The sequence below is a fragment of the Anastrepha obliqua genome, chromosome 5, assembly GCF_027943255.1.
Source record: "Anastrepha obliqua isolate idAnaObli1 chromosome 5, idAnaObli1_1.0, whole genome shotgun sequence".
In the NCBI taxonomy this organism is placed as follows: Eukaryota; Metazoa; Arthropoda; class Insecta; order Diptera; family Tephritidae; genus Anastrepha; species Anastrepha obliqua.
The window spans coordinates 82,800,644-82,822,668 of NC_072896.1; the positions used below are offsets into that span (position 1 = coordinate 82,800,644).

The 22,025-nt window shown below is 37.9% G+C and overlaps 3 protein-coding genes across 4 annotated transcripts; 1 reads left to right on the forward strand and 2 right to left on the reverse strand.

Moving 5' to 3' along the window:
* Nucleotides 1–13,146: 13,146 nt before the first annotated feature.
* On the reverse strand, nt 13,147–14,061 carry LOC129247692 (rRNA-processing protein FCF1 homolog). Its single transcript, XM_054886932.1, has 2 exons — nt 13,971–14,061; nt 13,147–13,910 (listed from the first exon to the last, which is right to left on the reverse strand). Exons 1-2 carry the CDS (start codon nt 13,971–13,973, stop codon nt 13,311–13,313), a joined length of 603 nt encoding a protein of 200 aa, XP_054742907.1. The 5' UTR covers nt 13,974–14,061; the 3' UTR covers nt 13,147–13,310.
* Nucleotides 14,062–15,864: 1,803 nt separating this feature from the next.
* LOC129247480 (PAT complex subunit CCDC47) lies at nt 15,865–17,871 on the forward strand. 2 transcript variants are annotated; one of them, XM_054886616.1, is made up of 6 exons: nt 15,865–15,895; nt 15,994–16,438; nt 16,517–16,674; nt 16,728–17,011; nt 17,082–17,429; nt 17,496–17,871. In XM_054886616.1, the coding sequence occupies exons 2-6, from the start codon at nt 16,026–16,028 to the stop codon at nt 17,733–17,735; spliced, it is 1,443 nt and encodes a 480-aa protein (XP_054742591.1). In that variant the 5' UTR covers nt 15,865–15,895; nt 15,994–16,025; the 3' UTR covers nt 17,736–17,871. The 2 variants fall into 2 exon arrangements, with proteins under 2 accessions (XP_054742591.1, XP_054742590.1); XM_054886615.1 differs by lacking the exon at nt 15,865–15,895 and having other exon boundaries at nt 15,913–16,438.
* On the reverse strand, nt 17,445–20,092 carry LOC129247479 (uncharacterized). The gene is made up of 2 exons (XM_054886614.1): nt 18,853–20,092; nt 17,445–18,794 (listed from the first exon to the last, which is right to left on the reverse strand). Exons 1-2 carry the CDS (start codon nt 19,944–19,946, stop codon nt 17,918–17,920), a joined length of 1,971 nt encoding a protein of 656 aa, XP_054742589.1. The 5' UTR covers nt 19,947–20,092; the 3' UTR covers nt 17,445–17,917.
* Between the last annotated feature and the right edge of the window lie 1,933 nt (nt 20,093–22,025).

The following is a 22,025-nucleotide window of genomic DNA, read 5'->3' on the forward strand; positions in this document are numbered from 1 at the left end:
TGTATGTATATTATATATCTGCCTATACGTATGTAGATATGCGCTCACCCGTACAAAATAATGCACATAAAATTCATATTGGCGATTTATGTGCAATTGTAAGTGCATATACATATGTATAGGTATAGCAATACTTATGCACATATTTACGCCTAAAATACGGCTAAACGTGGGCTTAACCAAACTACCGGGGTCGACTTAGGCCAAACAGCCATCGAGGTATAGAAGTCACCGCATTGCATTATTGAAGAATGTTTCCTTAGTCTACACCTATGTAAACGAATTTTTACATTAAATATATATTATATATATATATGTATATATACATTTATTATATACATGCATTCATACATATATATGTGTGTATGGTTACCAGGATGCCTTTTGTATGGTCACTTTGCTTGATGTTAGTGTACTCCAAACATGTGTATGTGTGTGTGTGCGTGCGACAGAAAAATTGGCAATTATTCATAACAGTCCTCGGCGCAATTGCGAACTGTCGTCATTCCAATGTCTGAGCCGAGTGGCTCGAATTTTCGGTTTGATTGCCGATTATAGCCGCTTTAAGGCCCGACTCACTCCATCGGTCTACTGTTACAAATACTAACGTATTTATATAAGTATATTAGCACATCTATACCCTTTTTTTGTCTAACCAATATTGCGATAAATTAAAAAATTTAATTTCAGGGTTTTTCGCAATTTCGAACACTTCCTCTTATTTCAGCAATGCTCGGCTGACTTTGTGTCTAACGAAAAGTTGCTTACGTATTCATTGCGTGTCTTAGTGGAAAACGAAGTGGTACCGCACTTCGCCAACAACACAACCACCACCACCATCACTACCAACAACCACAACTAAGCAACCAATTAATTTGCAACCACGAAAACTTCAGATTGCCATTGAAATGGCTGCACGAATCGCCAAGAATTTGTCGAAATTCAAGGCTTCAAACAGCATTTCTTGTCTTTTTGCCTTAATGGTTCGAAGCTTCAAGCGTATTCACTTGGCTGCTGGTACTCTGTGCTCTCAGTATTTCTTTCTTTTGCGGAGCATACGATGACTAGGCAACGAGGCTTCGAATTTTGTCATTCGTGTACCACCAACCAGCGCAATAGTGGCACCGATCGTTTGGCCGCGTGTAGCCAGACCAACAGCTGCCGCCGACCTGCCGAGCGCGTTGAAGCGCAAAGCAAACTTTTGACAAAAACGAAAAATGCGAAATGTACATACATACATACATACATTATACACATATCCACTCGTATATATGTACTATGTGTGCTTGGTAGATGCAGGCAGCGTGGAGGGGGGTGTAAAGGAAATTCGCAAATCGAAAACCACGCGGATCATAGTCAGCATACAATTCGCGAAGCGTGATCTGAAACTTTGCGAAATTTTTTCGGTAAAAGCATTGTAGCAACCATTGAAGTTGGCGCAGTGCGAAAATGTCTGCCAGCGGCTGATGAGGTGTGTACGACCGTAGCAGCGGCGGAAACAGCTAAGCACCAATACGTACACAAGTGCAGTGTGCGAAAGGAAACAGATATGGAAGAAGAAGACAAAGCCGAAGAAGAAGATTAATCAAAGGAATTGAAACCGAAACATATACAGATACAGTAAAAGAATAAGAAGAGACTAAAATTGAAGCTGAGCTGCTGCAAATTTGTACTTTAACAATTATCTACCCAACTATATTGAAATCTACACGTATGCAGATATCGTACAAGTACATCCATACAAGCTGATATTTGCACGTAGGAATTCCGAAGCTGTGTGTGTAGTGGGGCACGTGTCGTTCAAAGATACTCATTAATTTGTTTTTTTTGTTTGATTTTTTTAATTCCTCCTTTTGTGCACTCTGGAGAGCGAACCCGACCCTTGAGTACGTGTGCGCGCATGTGTGTGAGAGTGTGTGCTAGAATATGAATGTGTTGCTGCACCCCACCGTATGTTTGTAATCAGAGAGTCATCGGACAAAGTAGCAGTACTAGCAGCAACAGTCAGCATCGCCTTGCTTCGCCACGCCGCGATCACATTTATCTGTGAGTAAAATTCAACGCTACATGTATATATTTATTTTTTCCTTTTCAGCTTATTTTTAAGTTTTGTTTGTAACTTATACCGATTCGTAGCGACAATGTGCGAATTTGAACGCAAGCACGACCAACGCGATCGATTGCTTAGTAACAGCCTAGTGCCCGGACGGCCAATATCAGCACCGATCAGCGGTGCTGTTAATCGTGTCTTTGTAGTCGATGTACAAGTGTGTGACTACCGCGAAATCGACATCAACGACAGATGAGAGCAATTCAAAATTAGAATATCAGGACTGCTTGCTGCTCGTGTAAGTATATGTAAACGTGTGTGTGTATATGTATTGGAGACAAGCAAAAATTAATGGAAAAACAGTAGGCTGATCTGCAAATTCCTATCTAAAGTGTAACTTCACAGGATACATCTCGTTAGTTAATTAGCGGAAGTTGAATGCAAAGCTAAGAGCGAGCAGTGCGTTCACGGAAATGCCAGTTAGATGATGTCATAAGACAATGACAGTGTGCATACCTTACTGTGTATGTATGTACATATGGTATGGTAATCGAAAAGCCTATGTTCATACATAATCATCTACTGTATATAAATGTATTTGAATTGGTGCGTACAAGTGTGGGCCTCAGAGACTAGTAAGCGGGCAATTCATTGTGCCAGCGAACCAAGAAAGGCACCATTTGCATATAATCATACTCAAAACCAGAGGAATTGTGGGCAGTGAAAAAAGCAGCATATGAAACACATATGTTAAGTAGCCGTCAGGTGCTGTGAGGAGAAAAACAAATGCATATGTATAGACATAACTATACGTACATGTATGTGCATGTGGAGGAGAGAGCCGAGCAACAAAAAGCACTGAACAGCTGCTGGAGAGATAATGCGGCTCAACATACACATATATGTATACTAGATATATACATATGTATACAGTTGCAATTGCACATCGACATCTACATCTGTATGTGTGTTGAGTATTCGCACATAGGTGAAAATATTGGCATGACTAATGTAAAATTCCAGCCAAACTTCGGCACGTCCGTATAAAGTTTTTTTTTATCGTTTTGTTTTCAATTCACCGATCACCTCCGATACGAACCAACACGAAATAAGTCGTCTGCGATGCGAAGTTGCTTGGCCATTTAGTGAGACGTACGAACGTTTTAAGCTCGAAACCGCGGTAATTGTACAAATTAAAATGAGCGAGTGAAGGTTGCAGAAATTCTTGAGTGCCAAATATAATGATGGTAGTAGCGACAGTGATGATGACGACGATGACTGGCTCCCAAAGAAACATTCGCGTACACACACACGCATGAAAAAATAAAATCTGAAGTCTTTGTGTTTGTGAGTTCCCCTCTTTGCAGGCGGTCGTATTCGTCTAAGTGATATTTGCTTGCTTTGTCAGCAGCATAAAAAACGAGGTGGGCCAATTAATAAAGAGAGAAAAATAAATGTGTACTAATGAGAGCAAACCAAACTGACTAGCCGGTCTGTTAGCCAGCGCAGCAACCCGCCAACCAGCTGGTTGATTGGTCGGGTGTGACGATTGCTCGTTTGCTCGGTTGCTCGGTTGTTCGGTCGGTCAGTGTTCTTTTGCCACTATTTCATACAAAAATTCGCGAGTTGGTCATATACTTTTGTCAACAGAGCAATAGCAGCAGCCGAAAAAGAGCATGTGTGCAACTTTTGTGCGAGTATACACACACATGTATGAATATTTGGAACGTTATTACACATGTGTGAATGTGCTATATATGTGTGAGTGTGTGCATATGAAGTCATCCAGTGAACATTCATGTTGCGCTGACTAAGTTGAAGTAGCAGATCGTTAACCTTAAAGTTTCTCATGGAGAGACCACAAGGTCGTTTCCTTTAGATGATCAACTGCGGTCGCCTTACCGCCAAGTTGTCATATGGCATGCGGTGGATAGGTGAGTGTGGGCAGGCTGATAAATACGAAAATGTACACACATATGTACATATGCACATAAAAGCTAATACATATGGTTGTGCCTGTTTGGAGTCGCGCTGAGTAATCATGTGGCCAAGTGCAACTGCTGCGCCTGTTGCTAAGTGCAACTGCTGATACAATGCGAGCAGTGATTGCATGTTTTGTAAAAAGTTTGTGAATTTAAAAATATTTATTTAATTTTTTTCTTTTTTACATATAGTTTTTTTGTTTTTGTTTTTTTAGTTTTGGCTTCTTGGTAATCCAGACTTTTAGCTGCTATGTCGAGTACTTTGCGCGCTAATCAGTGACCGGGGCTGGGTTTTATCTATTGACAGTCAGGTACCTGAAGTAGCGCGCGAAGTGCCTGCCTAAATCAACAACATCGTGTCATGCTGGAAAGTTTGTGCAGACTCTTACACGGCAAGTTAATTTTTTTTGTTTATTCAACGCATGTCCCATGTCTATTGTACTTCATCAGGTGCTCTGGTGTTCGGGTTACCCGGCACATGTTGAAGTACATTCAATATGCGACTAAGTTCTACGATGTAATTAATCAAAGTGTGTGAATTTGCGGACCTTAAAAGAGCAAAGAGAAAAATGTAGCCGAAGGCGACTACATACATATCTACATACGGCATCAAATATTGTAATCACATAATAAATATTATGTATTAATTATCAATTTCAATAAATTTGAAGAAGTTATGTTTAATGTATTAATAAAGTTCCGCCTAGGGTAAAAGGGCAAGTTTACACTTCTTGCGAGAAATGCCATATAGGCAACTCCAATTATTTATTATAGATTTAAATTTGCATATACAGTCCGGTTTACTTGATTAGATGCAATAACTTTTATGGAATAAAACGGTTATTAAAGCAACCGTTTTTGATCTAGTAACACAAGGGCTGTATTTTGCTCGAAAAAAAAAAACATCCATCAAAATTTTATACCATCTAATGGTATTACGCAGCAGTAAAAGTTCATCGGTTGTAATATTGTGCTTGAATATTGGTTCACTTGAATAGAGGCACTCAGTTTGAATATATTATTTGCCCATTAAAGCTGTGAAAAGGGATTCTTTTTTAAGAATTCATTGTGTTTGGTCGGAAACTTCTTATTTCTAGTATGTAAAATGGAGAAGCAGAAATGTTTCATAGTCGAATTTCAAATGTTGTGGATCTTTATGTGAAAAAAGGGGCCTCCTATGGTAAGAACTACAAAGGCAGAACTGCAATGGCTCTAACACCGAAGTAAACTCGCAATATCCTTAGGATTGCAGCAACTTCCGCGCTTTCAGCAACACAACTTAAAGAAATGCCAAACGTTGCAACCAGCAAAGAAAAATGTTCGAAGGGCTTTTCTATAAGCGCCACATCTGAAGGATAGTTTAGGTTAGGTTTGGTTATGGCGGTAGTCGGTCTGTACGACCAACTCGCTTAGACCTTACAGGCCCGTTGTGACGCTGCTATGATATTGTGGCTCTTATGAAGCGCAGGATTGGTCCCATCCCCACTCCAGACAGTTATGTAAGGGTATTAACTAAGGCTGGACAATTGCAAAGGAAGTTCTCAACTGTTTCTTCCTCTTCCTCACCTTTAAAACTTCTACAGTATTCATGGAAGAAAACTCGTAGTCTCAATGCGTGTCTGCCAAATAGCCAATGGCTGGTTATACCGGAGTTCTGCTACAATTAATGATCGCGGTGAATGGAAACAAGTAAATAGTATTTAGTGACGAAAATAAGTTCCATCTGGATGGCTTACGAAAAGAGAAAAGGTACTTGAGTCGACATCACAGCCGTGAAGATGGTGTTATGGTATGGGGAGTAATATCGTACTATGGCGCGTTTGAATTGAAAATTGTAGGCAACAAAACGACGGGAAACAGTTATGAAGCCCCGTTGGAATTATCTTTTCTCAATATGCGTGAAACATTTGGACCTATTAATTGGATCTTTCCACAGCAACAAAAAATTCAACAAAAAATTCAAAGTCTATAAAATTATGTTGTTTTAACATATTTTATAGGGAATGTATCAAATGTAACTAATGTAAACAAATTTTATATTTGTACATACCACATTTTGAAATATTCGAATGCAAAGTCGAACCAGTGCAAAAGTTCCGTTTTAAACATTTCTGTTGCATGTTTTGTTTTGATTAATGATCTTGATGAGATATATTGTGTCGTGACATTTGCTTTTTTAAATCTCGGTTTATATGTAAAGAATGTAAGAAAAATGTAAAAGGGACGATGCGATTGCCAATTACGGTAAATTTTTTCTTTGATTTCCGTATAACTCGATGTCGCGTGCGACATTGAAAAAGAACATTTATTATCAGTGAGTCGAAGGTATTTGTACAATTTGCATCAAATATAAGTAACAAATAGATATTTTTATTGCTAATTAAATAAACAAAACTTTGCTGCAAAATAATCAGCGCTTTGCTCTTTTTACTTATTGTAGCTTGTAGCGTGCGACATCGTAAGTGTAAAATGTACAGATTCAAAATAAATTTTCCTTCGAAAATATCTTTATTAGTATACTAGCAAACCCGGCCCCCTTCGCTGGGCACACTAAAATAGAATAGATATGGTTTAGAACAGAAAATATATGGTTTTTATATTATTTATTTCTTTATTCTTTATTCAAGCGCTTTGGCATAAACAATATTTTTTGTTTTTCTATTTGTTTTTGAGTAAATATAAAATATAAATTGAAAATCAGGAAAAAAGAAGATTGTTTTTAAATTTCAAATCAACGCATATGAATAAACAATCGTCTTTTTTCCTGATCATCCATGAATTTTTCATTTCAATTTATATGTTTTATTAAGCATTGGAGCTTTTTTAACCATTATCCATTTATATTTAAAAAAAAAAACGAAAAAAATTGTTTTTTCCACGAACACATAATTTCATTCGGATTTCACATTAAATTCTCAAATTTCGTAAGAAATTATTCACTGTTCCAAAATCCACTCCAAAAAAATTCACAAACAATTTTTACATGTTGCACTTACGTTTTTTCCTTATGGCATCCAAATCAGAAAGAAATATTGACACATTGTAACTAACACTGTCAATTTGTCTGTTCAGTTCGGCCCCAAGCGTTAAAAAAGTAAGCGACATTATGGCTGGCTCAAAAGAACGCTGTACCCGTTGCCACTGCTCCGAATTACAACCAAACTTTACGAAACCCATTTTCAATACTTACTTAACAATGTGCATAAGTTTGGTTTAATTCGGTGCAAAGACACGGCGGGTCCACGTTTTGGCAGATATTTCGAGACCCTAGTCATCAATAGGTATGAAAATTACACCGTATTGAAGCACTTATCAACAGCTTCCATTTGATACCCATATTGTACATACACGTCCGAAGGTTACCCGGGTCCACGTTTTGACCTATATCTCGAGCCCTATCCACCAATAGGTATCCAAACTATACGGAAACCATCTTCAATACCTTTTTAACTATGTGTGTAAGTTTGGTTTAATTCGGTGCAGACACGGCCGGTTAGCGAACACACACAAAAAGTTGACTTTATTTTATATATAAGATTTTTTTCAGTTTGTGTCCGAAAAATCCAAATATCTTACGGAACCCTATTTTTTTGCCAAAATAAAATGTAATCCATGTTACTCTTGGATAATGTAGTTTTCGAATGGTGAAAGAATTTTTAAAATCGGTCCAGTAGTTTTTGAGCCTATTCGTTACAAACAAACAAACAAACAAAGTTTTCCTCTTTATAATATTAGTATAGATTAGTAATACTATTCTCAGTTAGTTAAGTTAATATACTTATTTTTGTTTTTCTTTATTGAAGATATTTTGTTAAGTTTATAATTTTGGTTGTGAAAATAAATATATTGAATATATTAAAAATCATTTATAATCATCTTTTGCATGTCTAATTACATAAAAAGTAAAAAAATAAACATAAAAAGTATGATGGAACAAAATGTCGCATGCGACATGTCGCGTGCGACAGTGATTAAAATTAAATAAAAAATAAAGTACTTAATATTTTTGAATAAAATAAAAAGCATTATTAAGATACATCAATGCATAACATTTAAAAATTAGTCTCATTAATATATTTCTTCAGGTTTCGCTGAAAAAAGTGTTTGATTTTTTTGCTTTGAAAGCGACTTCTGTTTTTGTCGCATGCGAATGGCTTGATTTTTTGTAATTATCTTGAAAACGAACAATTTCCCAAAATCAACCTTAGCACCAATCATAGTGCTAATCAAGTGCTATAGCTTTCGCCTTTTATCAAAATAAAATAATGGTTTGGTATATGTTTTTTTCACTTTGAATGCGTACGAATGTCGCATTCGACATTGGAGAAGTGCTCATCTGTATACCTGAGAGTACAAGTTGGTGATAGTTTCTATTTCCATGACTTGAGGATGGAGACTCGTCAGTTTGCTTATCTTGGGATGTACATATGCTTTGGATGGATATATGCATGCTTCCAATATTTTTGGAATTTTTCAACACGTCATTGATCACGAAGGCAAATCTTAGATCACAGCCAGAAACGTCAAACCATCCAATTTTGTTTTTGAATAACGTTTTTACTAAATAAAAAAAACGATTTTGAGTGATGGCCTTTATGCGCTCCATTGCTTGTCTGTTTGTATATTACAGCCGTCTAGCTCACAAGTGTCAGATATGATTGACGTACGACGCCATTTACAAAAATTAAAAATCTTCCATAGAGTGATTAATTTTGCGCCACCTTGTATAAAAGAAAATTCCAGTTCACGAGTGTGGCAAAGAATTTTAAACAAAACTGAATTGATTGAAATAAATGCTTGTATGGCTCAGTACCAAGTAAGATCTACAAGAGAATATCAATCCATCATTGAAATCTTTCGATATGCTTTAAATTTCATGTTTAATTGTTTACACTTATTTGTCATACCCAAAACAAAATTTTAGTTTAGTCTTCTTTTCAAAGGAAATATAATTTGAAATCTGAAACATAGACTTAATTTTATTATACTTTTATTATAAGACCGAGTCTTCGTTTTCATTGGGCGGGATTTTTACGTGGCGGGTGGCAAACCCAGCGCTTAATCAGCTATCCATGGTTGCTTCGCCTTCTCACATTAGCTCGCTTTCGAACAGGTGTTCGGCAGCTACCCAGAGGATACATGGGCTAAGCCCGGAAGTTGTGAGCTGCTTGGAGCACATGCAGAAAAATCCCCCTGGCCACTTCCAAGTGAATGGCAGTCAGTGAATTTCTGCACTTGCGTGGGAACCATCCTCCATTTTTGGACCTTTGCGCGTTGGCAACGGCGAGTAACGCAGGCAATGAGCTGTATGAGCTTTACCGTATGCCGTAGACACAGCGCAGCAAATAAAGATCCAGCGGATTTGTTGGCTGGGTCATGTCGTCCAAGTAGATACAAACGGTCGGGCTCTGAAAGTATTCGAAGCGGTACCAGCTGGTGGTAGCAGAGGAAGAAGGTCTCCTCTGCGTTGGACAGATCAGTTGGAGAAATACTTGGCTTCACTTGGTGTGTCCAACTGGTGCCGGTGACTATGAGAAAGAAACGACTGGCGCGCTTTGTTGAGCTCGGATAAAATCGCGTAAGCGGTTATCGCGCCAATCGAGAAGAAGAAGATTATTATAAGACAATTTATTGCGCTTTTGTTACAAACAATTCAGGTGGATCGAAATATACGGGAATTTTTAAATGGACTTAAGTTGATTTATTTGGATATGAAATTTTCTGTTGATAGCTCGGTAAGTGTGGCGAGAAACTATTTAGGATAAGTTTAATTTTTAAGTTTTAGGAGTTTGAAGAAAATGTTTCAAGGATACTCTCATATTTATTAAAATAAATTTTATATTATTCATATATGTATGTATACCTATTTATTTTTTTAGGGTTACTAGGGGGGTTATTGACTTGCTTAATACACAAGGAAAATATTTCGTTACAACTGAAAATCATAAAACAAATTCTGGCATTTGTTTTCAGATGCGTTCGAAAAACCATCTTGAACTGTTAGGTAGGTCCACGATGTGCAGAAAGCAAGGTGTGGCTAACATTGAAATGTTAAACAGCACTCATAAAATTTGACGAAATCAGCTGGTTTATTGACGTAATAAGCGTTAAAACAGCGATTTATTTACAACAGAAGTTGGTACAAACTGAGATTGAGTTGGAGGTAAAAGAAAAAATCAACACGACCGCTCCCCACTCGCCATCTGAACAATGACTAATTGGAAGCCCATTTTTCTGCTGGCTAAACCCCCGTGACGTCACAGCTAAAACTGCTCTCACAACTTTGCTTCGGATAACACTTCGGAAATTGCAATCGTTTGATGTCCGCCCTTAATGTTATGAACTAAAATAAAAGTTATTTTTATGCCAAAATATGTTGTTGTTTTTGTTCCAGTTGAAAGGCAAGAGGGAGGGAGTTGCTTGAACGTTTTGATATTAGTTGTTTATTATTTTTATATAGGATGGTCAGCGACGTCCACGACTATCGGTTTACACCACACGAAAAAATTATAAGACCAACTAAATTTCTTATATTTTTATTATCAGTTTAGGACTAACAATTTATGCTTTTAGTATTCAAACTTTTAATGGTAAATGTTTTTCAAATATCCAGAAATAAGCACACATTTCACGAAACTTTAACTAATTATTAAGCAAAGTAAAATCTATCGAACGAAAAAAGTATAAAACCAATCTAGATATATAAAAAGAAGTTACATTTCCTTGGTAATCTTATAACTCAATAACCGCCGAACCGATTGCCACAAAAATTTTAGAGTTCTTTTCTATCTTTGAGGAGGTAGTTTGTGTGAAGTTTGATTGAAATCGGTGCAGCCGTTCCTGAGTTATGATATTTTATGTGAGTAATGGTTTCCTCTCATACGAAATGTCTGTATGGGAAAAACAACAACAAATACACAGCCGCTTATGAGCGTTTCTGTTGTACTGTTGTGGTTGTAAGTGTTGTGTGTTGTATTATGTTAATATTAATTTTGGACGAAAATATACATTTTGACGTGATAACGTCTTATAATTCGATTTAACAGGCTGCACGCACGAAAAAATGTGTCGTTACCTTGCTCATTAGTGTTACCTTGCTCATTGCCGTTACCTTGCTCATTGCATTGAATGAACTGCAAGCGAAAGGGCGGAACGAACGACAAAGCAAACGAACGGCAACGTTCGACATCTTGCTCTCTCCTACTTAAGTGAGCGTATATATGTATGTATGTATATGCGCAAATGTACATATATAAATTCACGTATTTGTATTTGCATATGCCTTCTTTTTATTATATATGAAGGAAAAAATGTATGGTAATATTTACCATATCTATACTAATATTATAAAGAGGAAAACTTTGTTTGTTTGGTTGTAATGAATAGGCTCAAAAACTACTGGACCGATTTTAAAAATTCTTTCACCATTCGAAAGCTACATCACGAGTAACATGGATTATATTTTATTTTGGAAATAGGGCTCGAGATATAGGTCAAAACGTGGACCCGGATAACCTTCGGATGTGTATGTACAATATGGGTATCAAATGAAAGCTGTTGATAAGTGCTTTAATACGGGGTAATTTTCATACCTATTGATGACTAGGGTCTCGAAATATATGCCAAAACGTGGACCCGCCGTGTCTTTGAACCGAATTAAACCAAACTTCCACACATTGTTAAGGAGGTATTAAAGATGGTTTCCGTATAGTTTGGCTACCTATTGGTAGATATGGTCTCGAGATATAGGTCAAAACGTGGACCCGGGTAACCTTCGGATGTGTATGTACAATATGGGTATCAAATGGAAGCTGTTGGTGAATGCTTTAGTTCAGAGTATTTCCATCCGTGCCGTGACTAGGGTCTCGAGATAGAGACCAAAACGTGGACCCTAGAATGTGTTTATACAATATGGATATCAAATGAAAGCTGTTGATAAGTGCTTTAATACGGGGTAATTTTCATACCTATTGATGACTAGGGTCTCGAAATATATGCCAAAACGTGGACCCGCCGTGTCTTTGAACCGAATTAAACCAAACTTACGCACATTGTTAAGTAGGTATTGAAGATGATTTCCGTATAGTTTGAATACCTATTGGTAGAGGGTCTCGAGATATAGGTCAAAACGTTGACCCGGGTAACCTTCGGATGTGTATGTACAATATGGGTATCAAATGGAAGCTGTTGGTGAATGCTTTAGTAGAGTATTTTTCATGCCGGTCCGTGACTGGGGTCTCGAGATATAGGTCAAAACGTGGACCCGGGTAACCTTTGGTTGTGTATGTACAATATGGGTATCAAATGAAAGCTGTTGATAAGTGCTTTAATACGGGGTAATTTATTATGTTATGTTATGTTATGTTATGTTATGTTGTGTTGTGTTGTGTTGTGTTATGTCATGTTATGTTATGTTATGTTATGTTATGTTAAAGTATATGTTATGTTAATGTTAACTCATTCTCTATATCCATACAAAATATGTATCAAACAAATAAAATTAAAATCTTCTTTTGAAAAATGCAACCATTCAATCAGTATTTTCTTATGACGTTATCACGTTAAACTATCGTCAGTAAACCGACTTTGCAGACAACCTCTTTTTTTTCTTCTGTTTATCACGCCAAAATATTTTGAAATCATCTGATCCGTTCAGTTTGAGTAATTTTTATTGGAAAAAACTACATTTTCCCATTAATCTTCCCAAAATTGTTACTTTTCTGCAAATACCAAATTGGCCTCTTTGTGTCGTATGGTTGACTTAGGCTTAGGTTCTCGTTTTACATATTCTGAACTAGAATCCAGACGTTGCAAAATTTGTTGCTCACGACGGATAGTAACGTCTAAATAAAGAGTGTTTTTAATTTCAACGGGATTATTTCATTTACTTATATGTAAACATTTTTGTTTTGTTTTGGTTTCGTTGTGAATTTTTTTAGGCATTCAAATCGTATGCAGCATTTAATACTGTAAACCAAAACTTTTACTAACATACACCAAAAGTTGAAAAGAACCGGTGGCAAATACAAAACACAGGAATAACCTTTTTTCATCGTTAAAAAATTTCAGCTCACAGTCCTAACATTTTAATTTATCTAATGCAAAGAAGTTAAATTCATAACATATTCCATATGCCTGCACACACGTTTTTTAGTGCTTTGTTTTTCCTTATTATTAAAGTATTTCCAGATTTAGATAATGACGTTGAAGTACAAACTTTACTTATAAAAACGACAATAAAAACTAACTAATTACTACTCGCATTAAACTAAATTATATTAAGCTTTCACACCGTACGCTTCCGGCATACGTTCAATGGCGTATTTGTGCGCCGCCACATACATTAGAGGTACGCCTGGAATTTTGCGTATACGATTTTTCAAATCCTTGTCATTGGTAGCCACTATATAACACTTGTGTTGACGCACTCTTTCCACTAAGCAGTCATCCGCATATGTGCCTTTATGAAGGCATGGCAAACGCTCAAAGCGTGGATCCGATATAATACGCAGCGCTAATTTGTAACGGCTTCCCAATTTTTCTAACTCAGCTCGAACACAATCCGAAATGTAGGGTATACATTTGGCATATAAGCAGTCCATCATGCCTTGAATGATGTCCAATTTGTTTTTAATGCTAAAGTTTATGAAATTCGTATCAAGAATGATGTGATATGGTGGGCCCAGCTGTGTATTGTATTGGAAGAAAAGTGCCGAACTTTGTTGTTGGACATGATGCACTTTCAGAGCGAGTGGATCATTTGGTTTCTTTCGCTTTTTGCGTATTTCTTCTTTAATACGCGAATCAGTGGGCTTCATCAACCGCTTTAGACTCGCTGTACGTTGCTTCTGTATTTTCCGAGTTTTCTTTTGCTTGCCCTATAAAGGTAGAGCCGAAATATCAAAAGTTAGTTCTTTTTTAATAATTTATAACCTTACCATCGCAATTTATCAATATAAAAAGCAAAAGGAAATATTTATAAAGTAATGTGACTGCACGTGTGATTGACAATCCAACTGACAACTGAAAACATATGTTTTTGTTTACTCCTTCACCAGGCTGCCAAATGTTTACAAAATATTTGTCGGCTTCGGGATGTGTGACGTCAATTGTTGGAGATATGTAATATTACCAGTTGTTTCTTTTTTGAATATATCTTTATTAATTTTATAATTTTTTTTTAACTTAGGTCTAGCTGTTGGTTTCCTGTTTAAACAATTTAGAATTAAGCAAAATTTACTTAAATTACATTTAAAGTAATTTGAAAGTGCAGAGCTGTACTCAGTGAAAGTTTAAGGACGTTGTTGTTGTTGTTGTTGTAGCAGCATAAACATTCCCCATACTTATGTAAATACGGGGAATGCTGCTGGAGTGACAGTCCTTGGCCGGATATAAATCCGGGTCGTTTCGGTAACGTAGAACCGACTGTCGTGGAAACGTGTTAAGGCTTGGCTATTTCTATAGTGCTTTCGTGTTTTCTTTACCTAACATGCGCCAAGAGCTGAGTTTTATTGTCTAAATGGATGGTGGTGTTAATCGGGATTAACGACTTCATTCGAAATTGTCTCAATTAAGTGCAACTACTGCGGATTGATAACTAAACATAATTATCATTATTTAAGCTGATGAGGGGAATTTTCCATGGCAACATTGCTGAATAATGACAATTCAAATCTATTGTGAATGAAAAATAATGAATTTTTTAAAGTAAAAAAGGTTGAATGCAATTTTACTTAGCACTAAACCGTTCGATTACACTTGTAATTACTTCTCCTGATATTTCAGAGCAGTTTGAGAAATAGTAATTTAAGATTTTTTTTAAACACGCAATTATTTTTTAGGGCAGCCAAAACCCGCATTTATTGTCTGCTAACCATCTTTTTCTGACAAAATTATCCAATAAAAATATGAGCTAATCCCTAATCGGCGTAACAGCCGTCCGTCACACTACAATTTTTATCAAAATTAACTGCGCCGGTAATTCCGATTAACGCCCCCCTCTATCTATGATATAAAACTGTTTTTTTTTGTAACATTGTGGAGAAGAGACAGCGTTTTCCGTAAACCGCTACTTAATTAGTTCGAATAAGATATTCTAACTAAAAATTGACGCAATTTAGTTTTTCTGGAGCTGATCATTCAAATGTTTCCAAATTGCTTCAATAGTTTATGCCTGTCAGCAAAGCATTAAAATTTTTTGCAAGAAACCTCATTCAACATGAAATATCCCTCTGAACTAAAGAATTTTCTAATTTACTTCATAAAACTTCTTGTTTATAGTAACATACACTTGCCAGTGCTACCAATTACACGAGGCTGCGCTGCCAAACTAATAGGGAAAGGCGAAATGAAAAGAATGGTTGATAAATTGAGTCAAATCTCTATCACGATCTCATCGTTGTTGTTGCATTTGCGTGCACAATTTTTAACCGATTTCCAATTATTGTTTATTGGAACACAAATTTTGTGTACACATTTGATGCCACTGAAAAATTTGGTATACAAAATAAAAAGCTATTATTACTAATTATATTTGTTCTGGGATGCAAAAAAATACCAAATGTCAAATGCGATCAATTGAATTTTTTTGCAACCAAAGCTGAAAAGCAACAAATACCTGATTATAAAATTCTGTTCAATTCAGGCTCAATGGCCGTTTAACCATAGCTTAAATTATTTTTAAAATGTACTGAAAACCTACGTGCGTCTCTAAACGTCAAAGTTTCACTAACAACTCCAAGATGGGCCGTAATAGTCAAAAATGGATACATTGCTATACGAAATTATTGTGAATGACAATCTAACCTTGCCCTTGTGCTCTGTCCGGCAACACTGTAGTGTTTTTTTTGAAGTGTGGAATTGAGTGAGTACTTTTGGTTTTCTTTACATTTATAACCCATTTAATTAACCTCAATCCGATTCTATGGTAATGTTGCTGAATAAATAAATATATTTTATCAGTGGATGAGTAAAGAAAGGGGACGATTTTAGCTATGAAGGTAAGGCAGATAGTTGCACTATTGGCGGTCGGATGCCTGGTGCTAGGTGGCATGACCTCGGTACTGGCGCAAGATGAAGAAAGTGACTTTGCTGAATTTGATGACTTCGATGCCGACGATGATTTCGTTGATGCAGCAACCACATCAGCACCACAAGCTGCAAAAGCCCCACAACAGGTGAACGTACCTGAGAAATTAAAAAGCGGTGAGCAAGTCGATAGCAAGTCAGATGACTTCAAAACGGATGATGACGACGGCGTCGTTGAAGATGACGATAACGAATTTGAACATTTTCAAGACGAAGAAGAATTTGAAGGTTTCGACGTCGGCGAAAACAAAGATTTACCCGTAGATCAAAAGACCGCAGAACCGAAACTAACGGTGGCCAAGATTCCAATGCATTTCCGGTAAGCGACTAGCAGCTTAACAAATGCAAATATGTCATTATTGTGGCTATAATTTTTCCGACTTCTATTTAATAATAGCACACATTGGGATTCATATTGGATGGAAATGCTAATGTTGGGCGGACTTTTGGCTTACTTCGCCAATTTCTTTGCGGGAAAAACGAAGAATGCCAGGCTTGCACAGCTGTGGTATAGCACGCACAAAGGGCTCTTGGACGATAATTTTGTGCTAGTTGGTAGGCATTCATATGCAATAGCAGTGATTTATATATTTAATAGAAATATTTAGGCGATGATGGCAAACAAGAAAACGAAAACCCCGGTTTGATGAAAGAAAGCGAAAGCTTGTATACATTGTGGTGCTCTGGCCGCACTTGCTGTGAGGGGATGCTTGTGGAGCTAAAAATGATTAAGCGTCAGGATTTAGTGGCATTAGTGTCCGGACTGATACGGCCGCAACAAGATCAAGTGCACATAAAAGTCGAAATGACACGAGGTGTAATGGACTCATTTGTGTTTTGCGTGGGCTCAAGAAAAACTATAACAAAAGTTTTCAAAGAATACGCCGATTTGGTTTGTATTATTTTTATTATTTTTTATACAAATTTTGTGTACAATTTTCGCTTTCTTCGATTCTATACAGAACAAGTATTGCAGTCTAGTCAGTAAGCCAGAGGATCGCTACAAAGTACCTGCAGGATTTAGTGTGCTCTCAGAAATACCTGAAGCAACGTCGGCTATGTTGGAGGCGCGCATAATCACAGCACTCAACAAATACCAGCGTTACATTGACTACATCCACATTTCTGATCAATTTAGTGGTCCAATTCAACAGGAAGATGCCAACAATTTAAAACAACCAGAGACAAAATGTATGCTTATGGCAGGATTTAACATGCCCAAGAGTGTGGATATGGAATCAATTAAACCATTGCTCATTCTCATCTTCTACTTGATGGAGCGTCTAAAAGCGTATCGCATGTCGAAAGAGGTACAACATTAAGGATAAAATTAAAAAATGTATATATATATTTTCTAAAAATGCATGTTTTTCCAGGGCAAAAATAAAGCAGAAAAGAATCGCTTACGTGTGGAAGAAGAGTTCTTGAAGAGTACACACGCGGCACGTGCAGAAGCTGCTGCTCAGCGTCGTGAAGACAAGCGCAAACAGGAGAAGGAACGCGTGCTTGCCGAGGACGACCCCGAGAAACAGCGTCGCTGGGAGCTAAAAGAACAGAAGCGCCAAGCCAAGAAAAAGGCGCCGAAAATGAAACGTTTGGCAGTAAAATCTTTATAAGATTAAAATGTTCACCGCCACCAATACGGGAGCGGTAATTGTCTCTGCAGTTGACTGTTGTTGATGTCATTGGGACATATTTGAGATATAGCAATAAACGTGCATTCAAAAGCGTGTACAAGCCATAGCTATACTAGATTCGATTTTTCATTTACGCGCAATTGCAAATTGCCATTAGTTAATCAACATTTGACAGGGAAACAATTCTCATTGGATACGTAAGCGATGTGATTGCGCAATGTCTTGATTTGTTTTTGTGCAGCATCGAAGCTATAAGATAGTGTGTTAAGTTGTCCCTGCATTTCGCGTATGACAGCTTCACGATCGCTGACCGAAAGGCAGGCCGTAGCACGACATTGCGCCAGTTCCTTTTCAAGCCTATTTATTTGTTCCTGCATTTGGCATCTCGTCATCTCGGCACGTTCTTTAGTGCGCGCAATGATTTTGGCTGATTCGGAACGCAAAGTGTCCAGGTCGTCTTGGGTAGTCTTTAACTGCTCGCAGAAGAGATCGCGTTGCCGCTCAGTTTCTTCCAGTTTGGACTTACACTGCTCCAGTTCCATTTGACATTTCGCCAACTGCGGCCGACAATCGGTCTCTTCTCTTGGTGATTCAGTTTGCGCCTTGAGTGCTTTCAGCTCTTTGCAGACCAGCATCAATTTGCCCTGTAAATCCTCCTTCTCTTTACAGGCTTGCGCCAACTTCAGTTGCTCGTTCTCTAGCAGTTTGGGAAAGTGTAGCAACTCGTTCAGTTTCTCTTGAAACTTGGCGCGTATCTCCTTGACTTCTGTATTTATTTGTTTTTCGATTCGCTTATTGTTCATGTTCAGCTTTTCCAAAGTCACGCTTTGTTCCTCCACTTTTTGTTGCGCTACCAAGTACTTATTACGGTAATCTTCTAATTGCTGCGACTGTTCTTTCATGAGGCACTTGAACTCAGTCTGTTCCTCTTTCATGTCGGCAACACGTTGTCGAAGTACGATCAATTCGGATTGATCGACATTACGTCCCTCGCCACGTCCATTGGCATCGTTGCAGCTGCCGCAAAATCCTTTGAGTCTGCGCCAAAGCAAGCTCAATCAACAACAACCCAGTAATAAATTTCAATTAATCTTACCGTTTCTCCATTTCTTTCAACTGGCAATCCTTCTTCGAGAACTCTGACAGCAAATGCAGGTAGTTTTCCCTTAACTTGGCCATTTCATCAGCCTGGGCACTTCGCTTGCCCAAGCACATTTGTATGGGATCCGGTTCCTCCGAGCAGACGTCATCTTTTTCCTTTTCGTCTTGGTAGCAAGGCTGCTTGTCACGTTTACGCCGATAAATTTCCTGTTTCAGTTGGCCCACCGACGATTGCATACAAGTGATCTTCTGTTTGAGTCGCTCTAAGGAGTCTGCGCCCGGCATGGAATCAGAGGAACAGGGTGGCGATGGCTGTTTTCTTTTCTTCGAGTGCTTGGCAAAGGGTGGGCATGGACCTTGGCAGGGCGGCAACGAAGGTGGGCAAGGCGGACAAGGTTGAGCACTTTTTCGTTTCTTTTGCCCCAACAGCGCGCCAGCGATTTCTTGCACGAGTTTCTTATCTTCTGGGCAACAGATTTTCATCTTGCAAAGCGCTTTGCACAAACAACGCAGCGCTTTCTCCTCCTTCGAGTCCTTCGCTTCGGCACAGACGCCTTTGTCTGTTTCACTGCTGTCGCCACCTTTCCAATTGGCCTGATTCGGCGCTTGCACATGCCCCGCATAGGGTGTAAGGTTGTCCTCGTCGATGGTCGTGACAATTGGTATCTCACGATAGCGACGCCTGGAACCGAAGTTCTGCAATTCCATAGCTTTGGTCATCAAGCAATTGAGCTTTATTATCTCCTGCTCCATGCACACTCGCAGCTTTTTGATGTCCCTCATTTCGCACCTGGTTTTGCAAGGTTTTGCGCAGAGCTCCATAATTTGAGCTTTGATATCCGCAACCATTTGGTTTTGACATTCAATTTCTTTGATTAGGCTCAAGTACTCCATATAACGACGTTTCTGCTCCGGATCATCCGATGACTCGCCGAGGTGAGAAAATATATCTTCACTCGCTTCCTCCGCCTCTTCGCCCATATGGGTGGTATCACTTTGCGAGTAGCCACCTTCTTCGCCATAAATATAGTCATACTCCTCATCTAAATTTTCCGAACGCAAATTATCTGGATCTTGATCAGTGGCCATTTTGTGTTTAGAATTTAATAGCTAACGGTTTTAAATGAAATTACTTAAAATTTGGAAGGTATTATTATAATTTATATTAAATGGGTTTTCTTTGAGTTACTTATTTATAATTTTTTCCGTTTTGACTGCCGATGAAGTATCAAACTTTGCTCACTGATTACTTTTTCGAAAATTGGCTTGTATCTGTGTATGGGTTCATATCCAGTAACTTGCAGAGCTCGGCCTAGATCAGTGGTTTAAGATGGTTTATGAGGTGGCGTGAAGCACCGGAACTGAATATCATCATGCGTTCCCACGACAGTCGTTTCAACGTACCATAAACGGAACGACCCAGATTTATATAAGGCCAAGGATTGTCACCTCGGCAGCTTTTCCTTTATATGTGAGGGAAATGTTTATGCTGCTACAACAACCATATCTCCACCGACGTAGAATAGGGACTCTTCACACAAAAAAAAGTAAAAAATGGGTGTACAAGATGAAGTCCAAAATAAACAAGACTGATCTAAAATAGAAACGACAGGAGCTTTGTTCTGGTAACTTCGAGTTTATTTATTTAAAATAGTCCCCTCTGGTCTCGATACAATGTTTTGCGCGATCTAAAAGCTTTTCGAAAGAGTGTTTCAGGTCATTGACCGAGATGTCTTTCAGGATGTCGGTCCAAGACTTTTGGATGGCCTTTACGGACGCAAAACGTTTTCCTTTCATGGCCAAGTGCATATTTCCGAATAGCTAGAAGTCACAGGGAGTCATATCAGGCGAATACGGAGAATGTTTGATGGTTGAAATGCAATTTCTAGTCAAAAACACAGTCACAAGAGTGCATCGAGGAGACGGGGCGTTATCATACAATAAGCGCCAATTTCCTCCTTCGCCGTATTCAGAGCGAATTCGACGAATGCGATGCAACAAACGCTTCAAAAACGACAAGATAGAAAAAGAACTCCTTGTGGACAATAATCGTAAAAACAAATGCGCATCGTTTTGATTTTTGACTTCTCGAAACGCGATTTTTTGGGTGGTGGGTCCTTCCATTCGGCACATTGACGTTTGATCACCAGTTACAATATTGTGAAGGAAGTTCTCGTCTTTTCTCGCCTTTTTAATGCGATCTTTCGAATATTTGATTCTAAGCAATTTTTGGTCCTCAGTTAACTCGTGCGGAATGAAGCGTGCGCAGACCTTTCGTAAGCTCAAATGATCAGTTAAAATGCGGTAAATCGATGTTTTGGAGATATTCAACCCCGATTCCATGAATTTCAACGATGATTTCAATTCATTTTTGATAAATTTACGAATTTTTCGGTGATTACTGATTTTGGGCGGCCCGTATGTTCATTGCCATTTATGTCCTCACGACCATCTCTGAAACGAGTAAACCACTCATAAACTCTGGCTCGAATTAGACAATCATCGCCATAAACTATTTTCATTATATCAAATGTTGCGGCAAACGTTTTACCGATTTTAAAACAAAATTATACAAAATATTAGCTCTTTGTTCGAAACTCATTTTTGTACCGATGACACAAACATACTGACGCTTTAGATGCAATAACTTCGCTTCCACTAAACCGAATGTCACCAAGCTTTCACTGGAAGTCAAATAGGAATGTAACTTCCCACGCATTAACTCATTAAAAAGAAGGCCCCATCAAAAACATTGTTATGACGCTAGTCCTGTTTATTTTTGACTTCACCTGGTGTGTCAAAACTTATTCTTGGCCAATTCCTATTTAATATGTATAATACTTTATAAATTTTATCTAAAATATTTTGACGTGATAACGTCTTATAATTCGATTTAACAGGCTGCACGCACGAAAAAATGTGTCGTTATGTGATCATTGCCGTTACCTTGCTCATGTGTCGTTACCTTGCTCATTGCCGTTACCTTGGAACGAACGACAAAGCAAACGAACGGCAACGTTCGATATCTTGCTCTCTCCTACTTAAGTGAGCGTATATGTGTATGTATATACGCATATGTACATATATAAATTCACGTATTTGTATTTGCATATGCCTTCTTATTGATTATTATTAATTTGATTTACTTGAAGAATTTAAAATAAAACC